This window comes from Canis aureus, chromosome 1 (genome assembly GCF_053574225.1).
Source record: "Canis aureus isolate CA01 chromosome 1, VMU_Caureus_v.1.0, whole genome shotgun sequence".
Taxonomy (NCBI): Eukaryota; Metazoa; Chordata; class Mammalia; order Carnivora; family Canidae; genus Canis; species Canis aureus.
This window is the reverse complement of record NC_135611.1, coordinates 110,365,332-110,387,688: the sequence shown is the minus strand read 5'-3', so window position 1 is coordinate 110,387,688 and position 22,357 is coordinate 110,365,332. Positions and strand designations below refer to the sequence as shown.

The window sequence follows — 22,357 nt, the reverse complement described above, 5'->3', positions numbered from 1 at the left end:
GGGAGGCCCGGGTGTGAGAGGCAGGGTGGCTGGGGGATGATGGGACTCTGAAGCAAGAACTGGAGACATAAAGAGTAGATCTCTTTAAAGAGATCTCAAAGTTCTCATCACTAGAAAAAAAAAACAAACTATAGTTTGTTAACTAATTAGATGTTAACTAATCTTCTGTGGTCATCTTATAATATATACACATCCCCAAACATTATGCTTTATGCCTCTAACACAAGGCTACGTGTCAGTTATACCTCAGTGAATCTGGGGTGGGGGGGAACTGGTGTCGGGGTTCAGAGAACTGGAGGAAATGCAGGGAAGGGAGGAGCAGGGCAGCAGCACCTGTGCTGCTTCTACCCCATCTCACAGGGCACAGACTGGCTATAGCTCCCAAGCCTTCACCAGTGCTGGCCGCCTACTTAGCAGGCAGGGCCCTTTCTGTCACCTCTGACCTAATTCGACCTCTAATGCCCAACCTGCCCTCCAATTCCTTGGTGAAGACTTTTCAGGCTTCTAAAGCCATCAGTGACAGCCAGCACCCAGCATGGCAGCTTGTTCAGATCAGGGATTGACCTGTGTCTGCAGCCTGCCCCACTCTGTGAGCAAGAAATGCAGGAAGCACAGCCAGGCTTTGAGGGCTCATGCCTTCCTCTGTCAACAGAGGTTTTATAATGGTCCGTGGAATTGGCAGTCTTTGCCCTCCAGGAGCTCACAGTCTGGTGGGCTCACCTTGAAAAGAGGGATAGGACACCGCCGAATCTGGTTGGTGGGTATTTGGGGGTTAGCATACCATAGTCTCTCCTTTTCTTTATGTTGGCAATTTTCCATAATAATAAAAAGGCAGAAACAGAGAAATACAAAAAAATTGTTTCAAATCTAGCTGCAAATTGGAAGGGTAGACAGTCTGAATTTCAGGTGCCAGTTTGCAAGAAGAATTGCTTCTCGTGCGGGTGACCTTGTGGCTCCAGAGAGAGGAGCAGGAGGGACTTGTGTAATGACAACTAAAGATTCCCATTGGCAAAGCAATGGAATCCCAGCTCATAAACGGTGACAGTGACATGAATGTTTACATATATGAGCTCATGGAACCCCTGCAACAAGCTTGGGGGACTGAATTATCCTTCCCCGAGGAGGTGCCAGTTTGCACAGTGAGAAATGAGAGGCAGAGAGATACTTGGGTGGTTCAGTGGTTGTGTCTGCCTTTGGCTCAGGGAGTGACCCTGGGGTCCTGGGACTGAGTCCCCAAGTAGGCTTCCTGTGGAGAGCCTGCTTCTCCCTCTGCCTATGTCTCTGCCTCTCTCTCTCTCTCTGTGTCTCTCATGAATAAATTTTTAAAAATCTAAAAAAAAAAAAAAAAAAAAAAAAAGGAAAAGAAAAAAAAGAAAACAAAACAAAGTGAGAGGCAGAATGTGAACCTAGGTCTGTCCAACTCCAGGCTAGTAACTGCAGGATTGTTCTTTCATCAGCAGATGGGGCATGTGGACCACCCATAAGCTACTAACTTGCTTGGCCCAGAGTGGCCACCACTGGTGCTTAGCACATGCCAAGGTGGAGATACCAGGGTAAGGACTGGACTTGGGGCCTCAGCCCTGCCCTTGGGGTGGGGGGCAGAGCCTGGTGGGCTCAGGGGCCTCACCGGCTGTTCAATGACCCTCAGCACCGTCCGCTTGATGTCAGCAATGGCCTCAGTGTACACGGCTGCCAATTCGTGGATCAACTTGTGGTTCTGAGGCAGGAGAGCCAGGTAGAGGTACAGACACTGCTTTACGGTCTCCTCGGTCCAGGGCGCCGCCACCTCTGATAGGGCAGGGGGTGGGGAATCAGGGACCACTCTCCTCCGAACCATTTCCCACCCTACTGTCTGTCCCTTCTTTGCAGGGGCTGGAACAAAAGGGAGGCAGCCTGGGAAGCAAACTGTTCTGGGGCAGGAAGCCAATCATCAGGAAAATGGGGTGAGACCGGGACTGCTCCCCTTTTAGGAGCCTCTGCTCTGATGTCCCAATTAGTCTCTAACCATCAATTCACAGAGCAGCTAGAGGAATCTTTCCAAAGTGAAGTTTTCACCCTGTCCTTCTCCTGTTCCATGCTCCCATGACTACCCTATGCCCAGGATAAAGTCTCAGTGCCTCATCTTGCTCTATGTGCCAGAGGCTGTATGGGGTGGCCCCCATCCCTGGGCCTCTGTGCTCTGGCCACATCCTACTTCTGACAGTCTCCCCAGAGCCTGCAACAGGTCACTTTGCACATATCACTTCTTTGCCTGAAATGCTGCTGCCCAACCCCACTCTCTTTATCTCCTCAACCCACATAACCAAGGTCTCTCCTGGGAGGTCTTCCAGGCACTCAGGCTATGCCAGGGCTCCTATTCTCCCAGAAGGCCTTGTGCTTCCCGCCATAGCCTAAACCTTCTAGGTTTTAACTTTTTTTTTTTTTTTTTTAAATAAGCTCTATGCCCAACATGGGGCTTGAAATCATGACCCCCAGATCAAGAGCTGCATGTTCCACGAACTGAGCCAGGCAGGCACCCCTGAACCTTCCAGTTTAATGGTCCATTCCCCTGGGGCCTGGGTCTTCCCACCTGTAATTCTGGGGGACCTGAGGCTTTGTTGAAGGAACAGGCCTATGCCTGGCCCTTCCTGGAGCCCTGTCCCTGCCTATTTGTCCTTTGTCCTCTGGCTCTCAATCCACCACCTCATGTCCTAGGATGCTCTCCCTGACCTCTGGGGATGGGGTGAGACAACCCTTTGGACTCTCACAGCCCCTAGGCCTGCTCATTCTGGTTATTACTGCCTGGCTGCCTCAGCCTCAATCCAGCTCCATTCCCAGGACTTGGCCCAGAGCCTGGGATACAGCAGGTGCTCAATACACATCTGATGAAGCTGCACCAAACCTGTATCCTTGTCAGCTCCAAACAGCACGGATGGTGGGTTGGGATGGACCAGGAGTTGCAGGTAATTGAGGGCAAATTTCTCCACATACTCTCGCAGCTGTTCCTTCTCATACATGCGCTTGATGAATAGTAGGGCCTGGGAACGCACCTGAAGAGAGAGTGCGGGCAAGATGGTGGAGTAGAGGGAGACTGCCATGCTGAGCTTGGCAGGACCAGTGGGAAAACAAGCCCAAGACTGAGAAAGGTCTAGCCTACCTGAATTACCTGTTCCACAGGCTGATTGCTGGCTTAGAAGTTTCCTGGCCCAAATCAGGCCCTGCATCACTTTAACCTACCTGCTCAGCACTATCTCTTACTGTCTCTTGCTTTGCTTGCTACATTCCAACTAGAATGAGCTTTCCTTTGTTCCTCAAAAGTGACAGCATTCTCCTTGGCTTTGAGACTTGGCACAAAAGGATCCCCCTGCCCAGAATGCTTGTCACTGGCTATATCCCATTTTACTCAGACATCACCTGCCAAGAGCCCTGAGAACAGAGACTGTCTCTGGGCATTGCTTTGTCTCCAGCAGCACCAAAGGCCCAAGCCAGAGTCTGCAGTGAGGGGTCTGCTGGATGAATGGACCCGTGACACCAGGAAAGGAGGTGGCAAAATGCTTGGGCAGCGATGGGTCAAGGGCCCTCTCTATCACATGCATGTGCACATTTTGTTGGCTCTGTTCAGCCACAACCATCTACTCTTATTTCAGGTCCTGGCTCACCTGCACCCCACAAGCCTTTAAACCCCACCCCTGCTCATCCCCCCATCAGGTAGGTCAGGCCCCTCCCCAGGGCTGCCACAGCTGCTTGTGCTGTTGTTCTAATGCTGCTCCACCCCATGAGCTTGCTGTGTCCTCACTGCTCACCAATGGGCCACACAGCTCCTCTCCTGTCAGCTCCCCGACAAGGTCCCAGCACAGCTCCCAGCATAGCATCAGGCCTTAAAGGGGCTCCCCAACACGCATGGAGTAAGAGAGAGAATGCGACTGCTCTCCCTGGGAGGATGAGTGTATATATGTATCCTAGGCAGCTTCTTGCCCCCATAAATGAAAAAATATCCACCACCAAAACATTATTGCAGGAAGGGCATCAGGCCCAGAGAGGACTTTCAGGGGCACGTGGAAGAGGCTGGGCTAGGTGCTCAGGACAGAGGAAAGGCTGAGTATGGCCCAGCATAGGGTGGCAGGGGTACCTTGTCCTTCTCGTGGGAGCTGAGGTCTAGCAGAACATGTAGGTACTGGAACTGGCGGGATGGGCGCTTGAAGATCAGGTCTCGGAGGGTGGACATGCCCAGGTAAGTGCGACTCTGATGCAGAAGAGAGGGAAACCAGAGCTTAGTCCACTTGCAGTGTGCCTCTGGGATATCTCCCTGGCCTCCCTCATATCTGGTACTGGACAGAAGGACTGGGTCCTTCACCGAGTCCCCTGCCACAAGTCTAGGCCGTGTGCTCTGCAGACCCCCAACACAGGCCTGTGCCCCCCGCCCCCTCCCGCAGGACTCCTGCATGCATCACGATCCTAGGGCCTGAGGGAGATGGGCTGGCTGTCCTCACCTCATCCTCACAGTACTTGCGAATCACCTCTAGGGCACTCTCGGTGATCAGTGGTGCCTCCAGCACAACTTTAGTGAAGATCCTGCCAGAAAAGAAGGGGTAGGGAAAGGCTGCAAGGCAGAGAAGCTTCCCAATCCTGCTGGAGCTCGGAGCAGGCAGGGCTGTCCGTCACATACAGCTTGCTCAACCCCCTGGATACAGAGCTCTGGAGGTAAACAGAGCAGGGTTCGAGCCCTGACAGCTGGGGGACTTAGGCAGAGACTTTATCTCTCTGAAACTCAGTTTCCCACCTTTGTCAAAATGGGGATTCCTAACTTTTGTCATTTACTACAGCAATGGGAGAGAATGATGGAGCATGAGGACAGGTACCACTTTTCTGATGTGGTGGACAAAAACCGCTGTTTTGAGGTAACACTGAGTTGATGCCAAGGGATGAAAAAGAGCCAGTCATGCAAAGAATTGTGGGGAGAGCATTCCAGGTACAGAAACAGGAACTGCCAAGCTCTGAACCTGGCATGTTCAAGGGGGGGAAGTGAGGAGTAGAAGAGTGGAAAAAGAAGGTAAAGAGGTTGGTAGAAATTGGGTTATGCAGGTCTCATAGAGCACAGATAGAAAGCTGTATTTTATCCTAAGAGTGGAGAATCAGGAAAGGTTTTTAGTGGGTAAACTAGTATTTACATTCTAAAATGTCACCCAGGTTGCTGCGAATGGATAGATCAGCAGGAGGTTGAGAACAAGGAGGGAAGCTACAGGAGCAATTCAGGTGAGATGGGGCTGGGGAGAAGCCAACCTCAGAAACAAGCCTATGAAGCAGGCACTGTTATCTACAGGAATGGAGGCTCAGAGGGCAACCAGCAGAGCTGAGAATAAGCCCAGGGAGTAGGCCCCAGAGCCCACCCGGAATCTGCCTTGTATGTGTCTCCAGAGAGCAAGGAGAGCAGAGAGTTTTGGGGATGGACACTTGGATTTGGCTGGTGAAGAGGGAGGTGATCAAACCACAAAAGAAAGGCAGGACACAGGAGAGCCAGGACTGTCCCTCTCACCCATCCTTCTGGTCTGGCTTCTCCTGCAGGCCGGAGAGCAGGCGGATAAGGCAGTCTTCGTACTTGTCCAGGGTGCCTGAGGCACCGGCTGCTAGGTAGGCGTTGTACTCCTGGTAGAGCCAGGCGAAGGCCAAGTCCAGGCGGGCCCGCACATCCTCCAGGATGAAGGACAGGACTTCGGCCTTCAAGCCCGAGTCAAACTGTGTGACCAGACTGGCCAGGATCTTTATGCGCACCTGACAGGAGAGTGGGTGTATGTGTTGGTGTGGGACTGGGCAATCCCAGGCACCTCATGATTGTGCCTTGCACATCTTCCTGCCCAGGCTCAGGGACCTCCAGGGCAGACCTGGGGGTTACGCAAGGAAGGCAAGCTGAAGAATCTTATACCCCGTAGGTCTCATTTGTGTGGGAGGGAAAAAATGGGTAGGTACGTATGGAAATCAATCATCATAGAATAAAACTGAGTTTGTAAAAGTAGTATCTATATACTTAAGTACACAGAGAAAGATCCTGAAGGCTTCCCCTAACTTGTACATTGGTCACCTCTGAGGCAGCAGATGGGATGCAGGTGGGGGCCAAAGAAGACTTATGGGGCCTCTATGGCCTGGAAATTTTTTTTTTCTTTTTTAACAGAGAGGATATCTTTATATACTTCTTGGTTAATTAAAATTAAACTTCAAAAAATGGGGGGAATATGGGGGGAAAGTCACTTGGCTGAGGTTACAATGCCAGCATATGAGAGAATCAGGATTTAGACCTGGTCCATCTGAATCCACAGAAGAAGAGGAACACTATCTACCACCAGGAAGATAGAACACAACAGCAGCCCTCACTTGCAGGGCTCTCCTGGGCAGCCAGCCCCACGCTGAGCAAAAGATGTGCACGTCCGTATGTTTCCTCCTCCTCATTACTGTGTGAAGCTGCTGCTGCTGCCCCCGTTTGGAGGAGGACAGAAGAGAGGCATGGAAGGCTGGTGGGCAGCCCAGCTGGGACCCAGAGCCTGGGAGGTTTGAGCCCAGGGCTGTCTCTTCCCTGGGCTGTGAGGCAGGCTCATGGGGAGAGGGTCTGGAAGCATGGGCTAGGGAGACAGGAGCACACCTGGGCCGCCCCGCTGCAGGCCACGGCCTTCTCCGCGCGTAGGATCCGCTTCACAGCGCCTAGCTTCATAGCCTCCACTTGGGCGTCTGTGAGGGGCTTCAGCACATCGCTCAGACGGAATATTTTCTTGCGCCCACCAGCACCCGCCAGCCTACATGAAAGAGTAGGGAAAGGGAGACGGTGACTGAAAACATCCTTTCTGGAGCCCAGACCCACTTCAGGCCATATAGAGAACCTCACCCCCACTATACTGCTTCTCTAATTCTCTTGTGACTCAGGCATGGCAGGGAATAGGGTAATAAGAAGAGGGCCACTTTGTTTTTGTAAGTGTGTCTCAGGAAATGCTTCTCTGAGGAGGCTATGTGGAAGTGCAGATCTGAATGAAGCAAGCAGACAAGACAGACAAATATCAGGGGAATGAGCTTCCCAGGTAGAGAGAACAGGAAGTGCAAAGGCCTTCCAGTGGGGACCTGCCTGGCTGTTCAAGGAGAACCAAGGGCCCATGTGACTGGAGGAGGGAGTGAGGGGAATGGAGAGCTCAGAGTTCAGGATCAGGCTCAGACAGCAGGTCTTGGTTGGGGAGGGGCAGGGACTGGCAGGAGTTTTTGGTCTCTAAGCTGGATAATAATGAAGAGGAGGATGACAACAACCAGTAGCATGTATGTCATGTAGTACTACCGGTTGTTGTCATCCTGTATAAAGTATATAAAGCATTTAGCATATAGGAATCATGCTAAATATTTTACATCAAATTCACTTTCAACCTCAAGGATTATCTTTTTTTTTTTTAAAGGAAAATTTTATTTATTTATTTTTAGATTTTATTTATTTAGTCATGAGAGACTGAGAGAGAGAGGCAGAGACACAGGCAAAGGAAGAAACAGGCTCCATGCAGGGAGCCCGATGTGGGACTCGATCCCGGCACTCCAGGATCATGCCCTGAGCCGAAGGCAGGTGCTAAACTGCTAAGCCACCCAGGGATCCCCATGGATTATCTAATTTTATTACCTATCACTATGAACTCATTTAATTCTCCCTTGATCCGTAGAGATACCATCATCCCAACTTTAAACATAAATAAGGAGGTATTTTTATGGAAAAGAAAATGACAAGGTTTCGTGGTATGGCATTGACTCGGGAATCAGACAGATCCTCATCTGGCCCTACCTGTTTATCTGTTTGTCAGTCTGTCTTTAACACATGCACACACACATGCACTTAGTGTACACACTAAAACCCAGGCCCTCAGTCCTGCACCTGCCAGGGAACTCACCGGGGCTGCGTGACAGGTATGATAGGCTCTGGCCTCCTCTTGGCCTGGGGCGCCTCCTCCTCCAGAGTAGACATGGAACTCAGGGAGCCCACCACGGAGATGGCCTGGCCTTGGGCTGACAGGCGCCGCTTGATCAGGACGCTCTCTGGCTTCACCACCTTCTCCTCTTTGGGTTCCTCTTTGCACTGTTTGGTCTGTTCCACACCTGAGGGGGAGGTAGCAAACGGGCTCCAGGAATGTTCTACCCCTCTGCTCCCATCCAGGGACCTCCTGTGTGCTAGGTTCTAGTCTAAGCCTTATACACACAAAGCTCATTTAAGTCTGCAAATCACCATTCTGAAACAGGCATACTTTTTATCCTCATTTTGCATACAACCAGGGCTCAAACTAGAAATGCCATTTACTGTGGGCGGGAGTATCAAACAGCACAGCCATGGTGGAACACTGATGAGCAGTTTCTAGTAGCACTGAGCATACCCTAACCTATGACCCAACAATCTCACTCCTTGGTATATACTCAAGATAAAGGAGGGCACATGTACACCAAAACTTGTATACACCAACTATACTCAAACAAACAAACAAAAAATCCCAACAACCCCCCACCCCCACCCCATAGCCCAAACAAATCCCAAAAAACACTTATACACAAACACTTGTACAGCTTCATTCACAACAGTCAAAAGCTGGACACGAACCACAGGTCAATCAACAGGAGAGTGGATAAACAAACAATGGCCTATTTGCATGAGGAAACACTATTGAGCAATACAAAATAAACCACTGGTTCACATGACAACATGCAGGCATCTCAAAAACCTATGCCGAGCAAAAGAAGCCAGACTCTCTATGATCCCATTTATATGAAGTTCAGGAAAAATTAATCTAGGGAGACAGAAAGCAGAAAAGTGATTATCTCAGGAGGTGGGATGCTCTAAGTGCTGACTGGATAGGAGTAAGAAGGAATGTTCTGGAAAGATGGAAGTGATCTGTATCTCCATCTGGGTGGTGGCTATGTGGGAGTGTTCATTTTACGAAAATTCACTAAGATGTACAGTGAAGAGCTGTGTTTCTCTGTATGTAATTTATACTACACTAGTATTGTTAACATAGGCAAACACCTGAGTCACAGAGAGGTTCAGTTAACTTGACCAAAGTCACACACTTATTAAGTGGCTGAGGTAGTCTGGTTCAACTGAGACCTCAAATCCAGGCCTGCTGGATTCAAAGCCCAGAGCCTGAAAATCGTAAGCACTCAATATATCTAAGGGACCGGAATTATTTACACCTACCATCTCATGTGAGTTTCATTTGTACCACCATGAGGAGGTAAGGTAGCACCATGCCCTTCCAGTAAGGAGAACCCAGCACTCACTGTGCGAACCCCTGGCCCAGGTCAGCTCCACGTGACACTCACCTGGCCCTAGTCCTGCAGCTGTCATCTGTGTGGCCATGAGCCGAGCCAGGTGCTTGATCTGGGCTTCAGTGCCTGCGGACTCCACTGGTGTATAGATGGCTTGGAAGGAGGCGGGCATGGCTTCGGGCAGGTACACCATGCTGATGAGTACCTGCAGGATGCCCAGGGAGAGGAGCCTTTCCTTACTCATGGACTCCACAAGGATCTGTTCCCCACCCAGGCCAAGGCTGGGGAAATGGCAGAGACTACGAAAGTCCTGGGCCTGCTCCTGTGGGGCTCAGATTTCTGGGGAAGTCAGAGAGAAAACGAGCAGTGTGGTGCACCAGGAAGGAAAGTAAAGGATGCCACAAGATGCTTCAGGAGGGCTGAGGCAGCTTTGGCTCTCCGGGGAAGCAGCACCGAGGCTGAGAACGGAGAGGAGGGCCAGTTTCAGACTGGCACAGGGTGATGCCTCACAGTGGGAGCGGGCTATGGATTCCAGGCATTAGAGCAGCATGGGGGAAGGCTGAGCAGCTGTGACACCCTACCCAGAGACTGCAAGTTCAGTAAAGAATGTCCTATGAACCAGAAACTGACTAAAAAAAAACAAACAAACAAACAAACAAAAAAATAGGTATCCTAACAAGAGACCATCCAGTTTTGTCAGGAATTGGTAACAAAAGGTCACTTCGAACTCCCTGCATACTTCGAATTCCCTCCCTGCATGCTTCGAACTCCCTGCATCCCTCCCGAGGTATAAATATATATCTGAAATAAGAAACTAATTAGAACAGGGAGAATGAAATCACTACAAATCAAAATGTGCGGGATGCAGCTAAAATGGTTCTTAGACGGAAAATCAGATCCGTAAATGCTTATACTGGAAAAGACAACCAAAAACTATTAAGCCAAGCATTTAACTTAAAATTCTGGGGTAAAATATCCAAAGAGAGCAGCAGGAAAGAATAAAGACAACAGAAATAAAACAGAAGAGGTTACAAAGAGTATCACCAAAACTTCAGAGCCAGTTCTTTGAAATGACCAAACACAAACAAATTGATGGCGAGATTGAACAACAAAAAAAGGTGCTAAGGACACAATATTAAGGACAAAGGAGCTGCACACTACTACAGAGACAGCAGGCATGATAAAACTAAAAGAATCCTGTTAAGAACTTTAGGCGAATAATTTGAAAACAGCGTGATGAGGGCGGACAAGATACAAAGAGTTAATGGAAGCATCATCAAAGAGGGCCTAAGGCAAGCTGCATCCAAATTTTATCTGGAAGGAAAGAGAGAGCCACAGCAGGGTTGGAAGGGGAGCATCACAACCTATACTTTAGGAAGATGCCTCCGGCTGCCACAGGGAGAGTGGAAGCCAGAGCCAGGGAGCAGGCAGGGGCCCTGGGGGATGGAGAAGATAGGAGGGACTGGTGAGAGGCAAAGAGTTCAACTCCCAGGTTTGAGTTGGGACCTGAGACACTAGTATGCCAAGAACAGAGAGGGCCATGGGCCTGCAGAGAGGCATGGGTAGAAACTCCAAACATTCAGTTCTGACATAATGAGTCTGTGGTGCCTGTGGAACTTCCAAGGAAGAATGATGCAGGGGGCAGACACATTTCCAGACCTGGAGCTCTCACCAAAGAGATCTGAATGGGGTAGAAAACTCCTTTCTGGGGATCCCTGGGTGGCGCAGCAGTTTAGCGCCTGCCTTTGGCCCAGGGCACGATCCTGGGGACCCGGGATCGAATCCCACGTCAGGCTGCCAGTGCATGGAGCCTGCTTCTCCCTCTGCCTATGTCTCTGCCTCTCTCTCTCTCTCTCTCTGTGACTATCATAAATAAATAAATTAATTAAAAAAAAAAAAAAAAAAAGAAAACTCCTTTTACCCTGGCAAAAAAATTCCACTTCATTCACCTGACAACTAAGCACTGTGGAGCCTCTAGGCAGAGAGAAGGGAGGGCTACGGGAGACTGCTGTTGAACATGGGAAGAGACATTGTCCATGAGCACCCAATGCAAAGGTCTGGGTGCTGCTATAGTGTGAGGACTGACGTGAGACCACCCTCCCTGCTGTCCCCACCATCAACTCAAACCAGCAGTTCTTTCACTGTAGGGCTGGCTATCTTTGAGAATCTAAGGAAAACACTGGCCATCCTGTCCCACCAATGCCAATCCCACACCACTTAGAAAACAAGTCATGGGATTTGCTCTCCACTTAATATATTGTCCCTTCAAAGGAGGGGGCAGGTGTGGGTTCAGATGGGACTCAGATTATCCAAAGAGGGACTCCCAGGGGATGGTGACAAGTGATCTCCAGGAAAGATCAGGGAAAAGGTCCATCCAACACTGAGAGGGCCCACTGGACCACACCCTCCTAACACAAACAACAGAGAGGTGCTCTGGAACCAATGTCATCTGGAAGAGGTGGGCAGTATGGAGTGGAAGGGCAGCAAAAGGACTAGAAATCCTTCCTCCCTGCCCTGTGGGAAACAGCCCCCTTCCCTCCTTACCAGATTGGCCACATTGTCAGGCGTCAGCAAGGGCTGCAGGAACTCGGCTGTGATGTCTGTGTCTGACTGGCCTGAGATCTGGGCTGAGGCCTTTGAGGTTCCTGACGGGCCTGGCTCCAAGTCCTTGTCCTCATCATCTTCCCCCAGGTTGGGCTCTGGGAGAGGGAAGGAGACAAGATGCTGGTGCCAGAGTGAGTAATATGCCCTTTCCCCTCCAGGGGAGCCCAGGGAGTCCCTGCCCCCCCCCAGGGGGCCTCAGCAAGCAGGAGTGCAGTGAGCAAAGACCTGGGCCACAGCCGTGCTCTGCCATCAAAGCATTGTGTGACCCTGGGGAATGACATGCCTCTCCAGGCTTTGCTTTTCTCATCTGGGAAATGGAAATAAGCCACACCAGCCTCGCTGCTCAAACTAAACTCCAAGAAGATGAAAAGGTTACCTAACAATTTCACTAAGCTTTATTGCTGAAAAACCTCTATCTTTGAAATACTGCTCAACCTCACCAGGAATCAGGAAAATGTAAAGACAACCCAGTAAGCCCACGGGATTGACAAAAAAATTAATAGGCTGGTAGTGACAATTGTTAGTAGGGGTATAGACTATGGAAATATAACTGGTATGGCCTTCTGGAAGTGTAATTTGACCATAGTGCAAACTTTTAAATGTGCACACCTTTTTGACAACTTCTAGATAAACACTAAACACTCCACTCATAAATATACATCAAAGGTATAATATACAGAGAAAAAGCTTTACGTACAAAGATGTTTCTTGAAGCTGGAATGTTTAATAGGGTGATAATTTAAGTAGATAACGGCAAAAATATGATCTAATGTTATAAATTTTTTTTAAGATTTTATTTATTTATTCATCAGAGACAGAGAGAGAGAGAGAGAGAGAGAGAGAGAGGCAGAGACACAGGCGGATGGAGAAGCAGGCTCCATGCAGGGAGCCTGACGTGGGACTCGATCCTGGGTCTCCAGGATCAGGCCCTGGGCTGAGGGTGGCGCTAAACTCTGAGCCATCCGGGCTGCCCCAAAATTTTTTTTTTTTTAAAGTAGGCTCCATGCCCAGCTTGGAGGGCATGAAGTAGAGCTTCAACTCACAGCCCCATTATCAAGAGTCTCATGCTCTACTGACTAAGCCAGTCAGGCGCCGTTGTTATACAGTCTCTTAAAAAAAAAAATTGCAGTGCATGTAATAAAAAGTTGATACCCAGCATCAACCAAGACCAAGGGCATATATAATTCAGTTACAAAAGGTTGAACAGAATGGGCACTTCACAGACACCCAAATGACTAATAAATGTAAAGTGATGTGCAGCCTGACTCCAACATGTACAAGAAAATGAATTTAAACCTAGGATACTGTTTATACCCAGAGGGTTTATGGAACATCCAGGACTGGTAAGAATGGGGCAACTGGCATTCACACACCTCTGGGGTTATATACAGTGGTGTGGCTTTTTTTTTTTGCAAAACAGTTTGGCAATGGCTATCAAGAATTTCTATGTACCCAGTAGCAATGGGCACATCTGGTGCTCAGATCTTGGTTTCTGAAACTACTTCATCCTTAAAAGCAACCAGGGCTGGGGCACCTGGGTTGCTCAGTGGTTGAGTATCTGCCTTTGGCTCAGGGCATGATCCCAGGGTCCTGGGATCAAGTCCTGTATCAGACTCCCCGCAGGCTTCCTGCTTCTTCCTCTGCCTGTGTCTCCTGTGTCTCTGCCTCTCTTTCTGTGTCTCTCATGAATAAATAAAATCTTAAAAAAAATGAAAATAATAAATAAATAAATAAATAAATAAATAAATAAATAAATAAATGCAACCGGGGCTCCTTAGAGAAAAGGCTGATTCCAAGACTGGAGTAAGAAAGTACAAGATGAGTCCAGAGTATCTTGTTATGCTAGAAAATTAGAAATGCTCAAAAAAACTTACAGGACAAATCAAAGGGTCATAGCAGCCAGCTCAAAGGCTCCCCCTAGCTATACATGAGGCAATGTGAGCACCAAATGAGTAACAAGAGTAATGGAACAACCCAAAGAATAAGAATCCACAAGTCTAACTGATAATAAAGTAGAGAGAAGAAAGCTCTTCCTTACAGAATGCCAACTAATAAATGCAGAAGGAAAGCTTCTCATAATCATTAGAGCAATAACAGATGTTAAAAACACTGGGTCACAATTTGAAGGGGATCAGGTATTTTTACACAGTATAGGTATCTCTCCCCACTTAGTATTTATGATAGGGAAAAGTGCATTTAATACTAGAGAAACCTGATAGACACTATTTTGACCAAGCAATCAAAGCTCCCATCACCAATAAGGGGACAAACTGGTATCATGTGCCCCCTTGACACCACACAGAGGCAGCAGTCAGGGCATCAGTTTGGCAGTGTTCCAGCTCCAAGTGCAGAGCCTAGATCCAGTCAGGAAGCCAGAGCAGATGAACCCACACAGAGGGACATTTTACTGAACAGTGGTCCTGGACTCTTTGCAATTGCAAGGTTATGAAGCAGAAGGCTGAGGAACTGATTAGTGAAGCTAAGGGGGAGTGATGAATGTGACTTGTGAGCCTCACTTTGTCAAAGGTATGTAGCAGCTTTCAGTACTATTCTTGTGACATGTCTGCACATTCAAAATTACTTCAGAATAGAAAGTTTAAAGAAATACAGCAATAAAGTTGGTGGGCAAAAAACAGCTTTAAATGCACAAACCTTTTGCTTCACCAATCTCACTACTAGCAATCTGTCCTATAACTGGACATACACTCAAGACTCTGATACTATAGCAACCTTTACACTTAAAAAAAAAAAGGGACACAGATGAAATGTCCATCAACAGGAGGACTGGTTAAAGTGATCTACATGCACTACAGACTATTATACCACCATAAGAGGATGCAGTAGATTCCTAAGTGCCGATATGGAAGAAGCCCTAAGGTAAGTACTAAATATAAGGTATGGAACACTCTGCTTTGCATGCTTAATTATGGGAGAGAGAGATCTCCACCTCACTCCTTATATAAAAATAAATTCCTTATTTTAAAAAATAATAATTAAAAAAAAACAATTCTCTCATAAATATTCTAGAAACAAGTATCAGTGATTTAGAAAGTTGTGGAGTAAGGAAGGCTGCCATGGTTGATACTATTGACAAAATAATGCAACCATTAAGAAATCACTTCAGGGGCGCCTGGGTGCTCAGTCGGTTAAGTGTCTGGCTCTTGGTTTCGGCTCAGGTCATAATATCGAGCCCTGAGTCAGGCTCTGCACTTAATGGGGAGTCTGCTTGAGATTCTCTCTTTCCATCTCCCTCTGCCCCTCTTCCAACCCTCCACGTATGCTCTCTAAAATAAATAAATCTTTAAAAAAAAGAAGAAATTACTTCAGAAAGAAAATCCAATTATAAAAAAAAACAGGATATTTCTGAGAACTCTGGTACTTCTGAAAGAAAACATAAGTGTAGTACTTCATAATTACTTCCATGTATATCACACACTTCGGTGATGCTATTCTGATACCTGCTATGTCATATTTATACACTTTAATTTACAACACAATATTAACTAATACAATATAGGTCAAGTTCATAGTTTAGTGTAAATAACTGAACATCGTAAATGTAGTCAGTCCCTGACACCATCTCTTGGGACACCTGGACGAGCTCCTTAGCTCACCTAGTTTCATCTTCTTGAGTGTGGAATCCGAGTCGTCTCGGGGCCGCTTGCGGGCATCCTTGCCACTGGGCATGTTGCGGGCGATCTCTGCCTGAGGTGTGCCCAGGTCCACCAGCAGGGTGGTGATCTGGGCCTGAAACTCCAAGGAGGCTGGGTGCTTCAGAACGCTCAGCAGGTGCAGCTTCAGGTTCTTGCGCACACTGCTCACCTGAGATTTGGCCAGCGTCGGGGGCAGGTTGGCTACGAGGAAAGAAGCAGGAGCTTTGTTCTGTGGACATAGCTCATGGGGCCCTGCAGGTACTACTGCCCAAGCCCCAGCTTGGGCGGTAGCTGCAGGGTCTCCTAGAAAAGTTCCTTTGCTCTTAGGTCTAATGTGTAGCCTTCCCCGTGTATGGGCTGATGCTTAAAACCCTCAAGAGGTCTCCATCAGGATTAGTCAACCTTAGAACAAAGAAGAAGCTCACCCACCCTTTATTAAACATGAAGCCTCACCTCCCCCACATCTCTGGTCTGGAAATTCCAGCATGCCTCCCCTGGGGACAGCTATCATCACCACCTTCACCTCTGCAATGCCCCAAATGAACTGCTACAACAGTGCACCTCGTTGGTCTTGCCACCAGAATGATTTTCCAATGTCTAACAGTCACCTTGATGAACAAGCCTTCCCTGTTCCACAGAGAAAGAGGATGCCTGTATTTTCGCCTGCCCGGCATCCTTCCCTCCTTCCTCGGCCAACAATGCTTCCATTTTCCTTTGAGGGAACCACCGGGGCTCCATTCTCAGTTCAAGTGGGCAAGAGACTCAGGGCCAGTAAGAACAATGCAATCCCTTAGCAATCCCTTGTGATTGGTTCAGAGATAAGCTGCCAATGTCTTCTCAGCCAATCAGGAACAATAGGCATCAGCCTCTGGACTTTTGCTGGAATGACTGGGAAGGAAACACTCTGTCCCTTGGGGTTGCCAAGTGGATGGAATGGAAGCCTAGAGCTATCGGGGGCCATCTTTGCTACCCCAAGAAAGAGACACAGAACAGAATAAAGCCTGTAAGGAGAAAATAAGAGCCAAGAAATGGAGACAGATCTCTGATCTGCACACATTCACACCTAAACCCCGTACACTTCAGTTATCATACATGCACAAAAGACTGTAAGAAATAACCAGGTACCCATCAACACTTTGCTTATTTTGGGATACTTATCCTTCCTGCTCTTTTTTGTTGTTGTTGGGGTGAGAGAAGGCTAGAATATTTTAAAGTATTTTGCAGACGTCATGCCATTTCCTCCACACATACCTTAATATTAAAGCCAACTTCGAACCAGGTTTCTGTTCCATGCCTCCAAAAGATTCCCATCTAGCCGAAACAATGCCTCCTGCATCCAGACTAGACTGATGAACCCCTCAGGGACCCACTACCTGGCTCACGTTTTCTCAGGAAAGAACAGACTGGCCAGCGGACAAAGGGCAGGGAGGGGACCAACCTACCATGCAGGGTTTCATAGGCCTGGATCACCTCTGACATGAACATGGGCCTCTGGCGGGCGATATTGGCGAGTGAGCCCAGAGCTGTGGTCAGGTTGATGGAGGAGATGGCGGGGTGGACCATGAACTTGAGCAGCTGCTCCAAGGCTGCCTTGCCTTCCTCCCACAGCACATCTAATGAGGGACAGAAGAGTACCAGTTAGCAGGGGGTCTTTCTCCACTGAACTCTGGAGAGAGCAGCGCTGAGGCCAAGAGGAGAAAGACCTTTCTGGTTGGGAAGGGCTGGGATGGTTGGGAAGGGCTGGGAAAACAGAAAACTTAGATTGAGTCCTATGAGATGGTCCACTAATGAGTATAAATATTTAGGGGTGTTTGGCTGGCTCAGTAGGAAGAGTATGCGAAGCCTAATCTTAGGAATTAGTCATGAGTTCAAGCCCCACATTGGGTGTGGTGGAGCTTATTTAAAAAAAAAAAAGTATAAAATATAGAGATGATGCTCAAAGCATGGGATTCCAATGTAAAGACTAAAAATGATTTTAAATATCGAACTATAGGAATCTGATCATCCGAATGATGTTGAGGTGAAACTCTGAATACAAAGATATGCATACGTACACATGGACAAAGCACTCAAAGTCTTTTGTACCACCACTCTCCTTGATCTGGCCCCCAAAGGTTAATGCTTAACAACTTTGGTGGATATCTTTCTTGAGGATTTCTATGCAAAAACATACTGGATACCATGTTATTTAAAATAGCAAATAAAAAACAGGCTGAGATATGACCGCACTATGGAACATTGTAGGGCAACTGAACATGACTTTGATAAGTGAAGATGTCACTTAAGATAATACTGCTCAGTGGAAAAGGGATGCCTGGGTGGCTCAGTGGTTGAGCGTCTGCCTACAGCTCAGGGCGTGATCCTGGGATCTGTGATCGAGTCCCATATCAGGCTCCTTGCAGGGAGGGAGCCTGCTTCTCCCTCTGCCGGTGTCTCTGCCTCTCTCTGTGTCTTTCATGAATAAATAAAATCTTAAAAAAAAAAAAAAAGATAATACTACTCAGTGGAAAAAACAATATATAAGAATAGCTAACGTTTATAGCTGACCATGACAACCATGTTGACTTACCAAATGCTCATACCTATACCACCATGTAGATGCCACAATCATGAATCCCAATTTACCAATGGAGACACAGGCTCAGGGAGAACAGGTGGCTTGCCCAAGGTTAGAGCAGGGATTCAAACATAAGCCACTCTAAACTTCTCCACAGAAAATATAAAGCAGGATCCTGTTTTTCATAATAAAAAAGCCAACAATCACAGGGTCTATGAACATATATAAAATATCCATCCCTGCATAGAAAAGGTCTGGAAAGACATATACTCTTAATGGTATTTAACTCTGGGAAGCAGAACTGGGGGGTGGTATTTTCCCTTTACACCCTTACACATACTCTGTATGTTTTGCTTGACACTTCAGTATACACATATATATGTTTATAATTTGCAACTAAGAAAACTGTTAAGGGGTGCCTAGGTAACTCTTGACTTTGGTTTGCATCATGATCTCAGGGTTGTGAGACTGAGCCCTGTCTTGGGCTCCGCACTGGGTACTGAGCCTGCTTAAGACTCTCTCTCTTCCTCTGCCCACCCCCACTTACACATGCACATGCTCTGTCTCTAAAAAAAAATACTCGGAGGAGTAAAGGGGGAGGGAGAGGAAGGACAAAGAATCTCAAGCCGACTCAGCTGAACATGGAGCCTGATGGGCTCAATCGATCATAACCTGAGCCAAAACCAAGTCAGATGCTCAACTGACTGTGCCACCCAGGTGCTCTTTTTTTTTTTTTTTTTTAAAGATTTTATTTATTTATTCATGACAGAGACACAGAGAAAGAGGCAGAGACATAGGCAGAGGGAGAAACAGGCTCCATGCAGGAAGCCTGATATGGGACTGGATCCTGGTACTCCAGGATCACGCCCTGGGCCAAAGGTAGACGCCCAACCGCTGAGCCACCCAGGTGTCCCCCTAGGTGCCCTCTTAATCAATGTCTTATATATACTGTCTTCAGAAATGAAAAACCAAGAAAGGAAAGGGAGAGGAGGGGGAGGAAGTTAGCATAGTTAGTGACTGACAAATGGGACGAGTTGATGAGTGGCACTCACTGTACTGGATATAGGGGTGGTCACGAGGGATGCGGTCTAGGCTGATGTCATGCTCCTGGCGTCGGGGCACTTCTGAGTCAGCCATGCGGGGTGACAAGGTGACAATGAGGCCTTCCACAAACTTGATGGCATGGGTGCGGATGCCGTCATTGTCAGAATCCAGCAGCAGAATGATGTCCCCAGCCATGGCAGACACCATGTCCCAGCAGGCCTCTTGGAGCTCACTGATGACTCGTGACTTTACCATCCACTGTGAGGGAGCCAAGGAGGAATGGAGACAGAGAGAAGGGGACAAGACATCAATGGCCAACTCTATCACTACGCAGAAGACCCATAATACTGATGAATAAATTCATTTGGGAAACATGTACTGAGCTACAACTCTGCCTAAAGCCCTATGCTAGATGATACTCGGGACAAGACCCAGGGGTAAGCAAGACAGGTCTGGTTCTGCCTTTACGAGGTTCACAGACAGTGACAATCCAGAGTGAAGAAGCTCAGATCTTAAGACAAAGGAATAACAATACTGACGTCACAACATGGTGGCAGGGATTAAAAGGATTCATTTCATTAATGCTAATGAACACCATACCACAGTGTGTGCTTTTCCGTATAGTACTCACTACAGTGCAATACTGAAGCTTCTATGCTTCTTTGATAAGCATCTGCCTCTCTCACTGGGCTGTGAGCACCTACAAAGGTAGGACCCAGCACATCTGAGTCACAAAGGAAGTATTTGGGGAATGGATAAATGGATGGAAGGATAGATTAATGGCAATTCCCTGACCATCAGGATATTAGATCCCTTTGTTGTCTGTTCCCAAAGATCAATAGCACATTTTGCCCATAAAGAATTTGATCTGTCCCTGGTTTAACAGACTTGTCCCCATATAACTGAAAAGGCTGTAAGTAAGACCTGTCAGGGGCGCCTGGGTGGCTCAATGGGTTAAGCATCAGCTCAGGTCATGATCTCCGGGTCCTGGGGTAGAGCCCTACATTGGGCTCCCTGCTAAGCGGGGAGTCTTCTTCTCCCTCTCCCTCCCTTGCCCTCCACTTGTGCTCCACATGTGCATGCTCTCTCTCAATAAATAAAATCTACAATCTTAAAAAAAAGAGACCTGTCAGACTGGGATACCCCCAGGTGGGAGGGACTGCTTACCTGTAGGGCCACCTTGTAGAGCTGGGTCATGGTGAGGATGGCCTTCTTCACCACATTCACATTCTCATCCCTCAAGAGCATGTTGAGGTTTGCAATCAGTTTCAGCAGTAACTCAATGTCTCGTTTGCTGGGGGAATAGAGAAAAAAGGCCAAGGTCAAGGTGGTCTTTGGATATGTGACGGGAGCTTGCGGTCCACAAGGAAAGGGAAATCGGGGTCAGTGTGTCAGGAGATGAGTGGAGGTGGGCAGGGTCAGGGACAGCATCTGTCTCGTTGGTCAGCACATCCAGAAACTGAGAATGCTTGGCACTTTCACAGCCACCCATGAAGCCTCTCTCGAGTTTGTCCTGCAATGCCCACTTTCACTCCAGTAGGGTCCTGCTATTCACATCAGGGGCAGGACTGCCAGCCAATTGTGTGAATGCAGACAAACCCACTGTCTCATTTAGGAGAGTACTTCCCTTGTAGCTTGCTGTGAACACTGAATCAATACTTGTAAAGTACTTGGAATGGTACAAAAAGCATTCATAAATATTAGCTGTCATCACCTTCAAGCACTTTGCTTTATGCAATTCTGAGTTTTGTTCGCTCGTTTACTTCAGTCTGAGGGCTCTGCAAGTGGGGGACCCTTTCTAGTCATATGAGCAGAGTCTCAATTTTTTGTTGCAGAATGAAATACATATTTGTTCAATGGATAAAAAAATTCAAGAAGTCCACACCTAGAACTCAGATCATGAATATAATTTTTACAACAGTCTACAATCTGAAGTTAAATACTAAGCTGATCAGCCAAAGAAATGAAACTCGAGGCAGCTGGGTGGCTCAGTCGGTTAAGCGACTGATCCTGGATTTCAGCTCAGGTCATCTCAGGATCACGGAACTGAGTCCAGAGTCAGGCTCTGCACTCAGCAAGGAATCTGCTTGAGATTCTCTTCCTTCCTCTCCCTCTGCCCCTCCTCCTGCTTGTGTGCATGTGCTTTCTCAAATAAATAAATCTTAAGAAAAAAAAAAAAAGAACCTTAACTGCCAGCTACATGAAGTCAGAAACAATATCTGTATTTACTCACTGTTGTCTTCCTAAGCCTGACATAAATGCCTGGCACATACCTGTTGAACATTTTATTTTATTTTCAAACTCAGAAAATTTATCACAAATTCTCCCAGTTAAAGGTGGAGATTACAAATTGTGGCAATGGCATTACAGATATGGGTCAAAATCCCAGCCCTGCCACATACTGGCTGTGTGGCCTTAAGAATCTCACTTCGCCTCTCTGAATCACAGTGCTGTCTTTAGATAAACGGGTCACATAACTAACCCATGGTGTTATTTTTGAAGATTGAAGTATGTAACAAACTAGGTGAAGCATTTAGTACAGTGCCTGACAAAGAGAAAACAAAATATTTTACTTTCTCTGAGTCACAAAACATCCAAAAAATGTTGAATGAACAAATGACTCAGCTTGAACAGGTCACTTTATCATTCTGAGCCTCAGTTTCTCCTTCCTTAAAAGGAGAGCAAACCCTCCATTCCCAAGGCTGCTGTGAAGATTACAGGTGAAAACAGAGGAAGGGATTTAACACAGCACATGGCAGAGTAAGCTTTCCATGTGGTCACTACTATCGTTAAAATTTTTGTTCAACAAATATGTGTTAAGTTCCTCCTGTGTGCCAACACCATTCTGGTGTGGGGATATGGTGGTCTATGATATGGAGAAGGCCTGTTCTCGTGGAGCGGACATTTTTGTGAGGAAGGGAAGCATCAAGGTAATCTCAACTAGTGAGAACACTGGAAAGAATAGTGCAAAGTCAGGAAAAGCTTGCTGAGGAAGACCAGAGTGAAGTGAAGGAGTGAGCCAGGTGGCTCCCTGGGGTGAGCATCCCTTGAGCGGGTACAGAAAGCTGAGAGAACAGTGTTTTTGGAGGAGGAAGAGGGAGGACGGAGGATGTAAGTGAAGATCAGGGAGGGCACCAGAGGATGAGGTGACAGTGAGGATGAGTCTGGGTTTCAAACTAAGTGAGACAGTGGGCCAGTGGAATTGAGTGCAGAGATGATTCACATTTTAGCAGGCTCACTCCGGCTACTGTGA

General features: G+C 47.5%; 1 protein-coding gene and 1 long non-coding RNA gene across 4 annotated transcripts in view; one reads left to right on the top strand and one right to left on the bottom strand.

Moving 5' to 3' along the window:
- LOC144283742 (uncharacterized) lies at positions 1 to 6,372 on the top strand. The gene is made up of 2 exons (XR_013352290.1): positions 1 to 1,139; positions 1,461 to 6,372. It is a non-coding gene; the product is annotated as an uncharacterized LOC144283742 (long non-coding RNA).
- SYMPK (symplekin scaffold protein) overlaps positions 1 to 22,357 on the bottom strand; it is a 37,661-nt gene that overhangs the window by 8,100 nt on the left and 7,204 nt on the right. For 2 of the 3 annotated variants that reach the window (XM_077848117.1, XM_077848126.1), the window contains exons 6-18: positions 20,272 to 20,398; positions 19,113 to 19,362; positions 16,946 to 17,116; positions 15,465 to 15,704; positions 11,791 to 11,945; positions 9,301 to 9,451; positions 7,884 to 8,088; positions 6,611 to 6,761; positions 5,513 to 5,748; positions 4,470 to 4,551; positions 4,109 to 4,222; positions 2,882 to 3,029; positions 1,628 to 1,788 (exon numbers count right to left, since the gene is read on the bottom strand). In XM_077848117.1, coding sequence (XP_077704243.1) covers positions 1,628 to 1,788; positions 2,882 to 3,029; positions 4,109 to 4,222; positions 4,470 to 4,551; positions 5,513 to 5,748; positions 6,611 to 6,761; positions 7,884 to 8,088; positions 9,301 to 9,451; positions 11,791 to 11,945; positions 15,465 to 15,704; positions 16,946 to 17,116; positions 19,113 to 19,362; positions 20,272 to 20,398 — 2,191 coding nt within the window. Of the gene's footprint in view, positions 1 to 1,627; positions 1,789 to 2,881; positions 3,030 to 4,108; positions 4,223 to 4,469; positions 4,552 to 5,512; positions 5,749 to 6,610; positions 6,762 to 7,883; positions 8,089 to 9,300; positions 9,452 to 11,790; positions 11,946 to 15,464; positions 15,705 to 16,111; positions 16,290 to 16,945; positions 17,117 to 19,112; positions 19,363 to 20,271; positions 20,399 to 22,357 lie in introns of those variants that run through there. The other variant, XM_077848134.1, reaches the window with a different exon arrangement.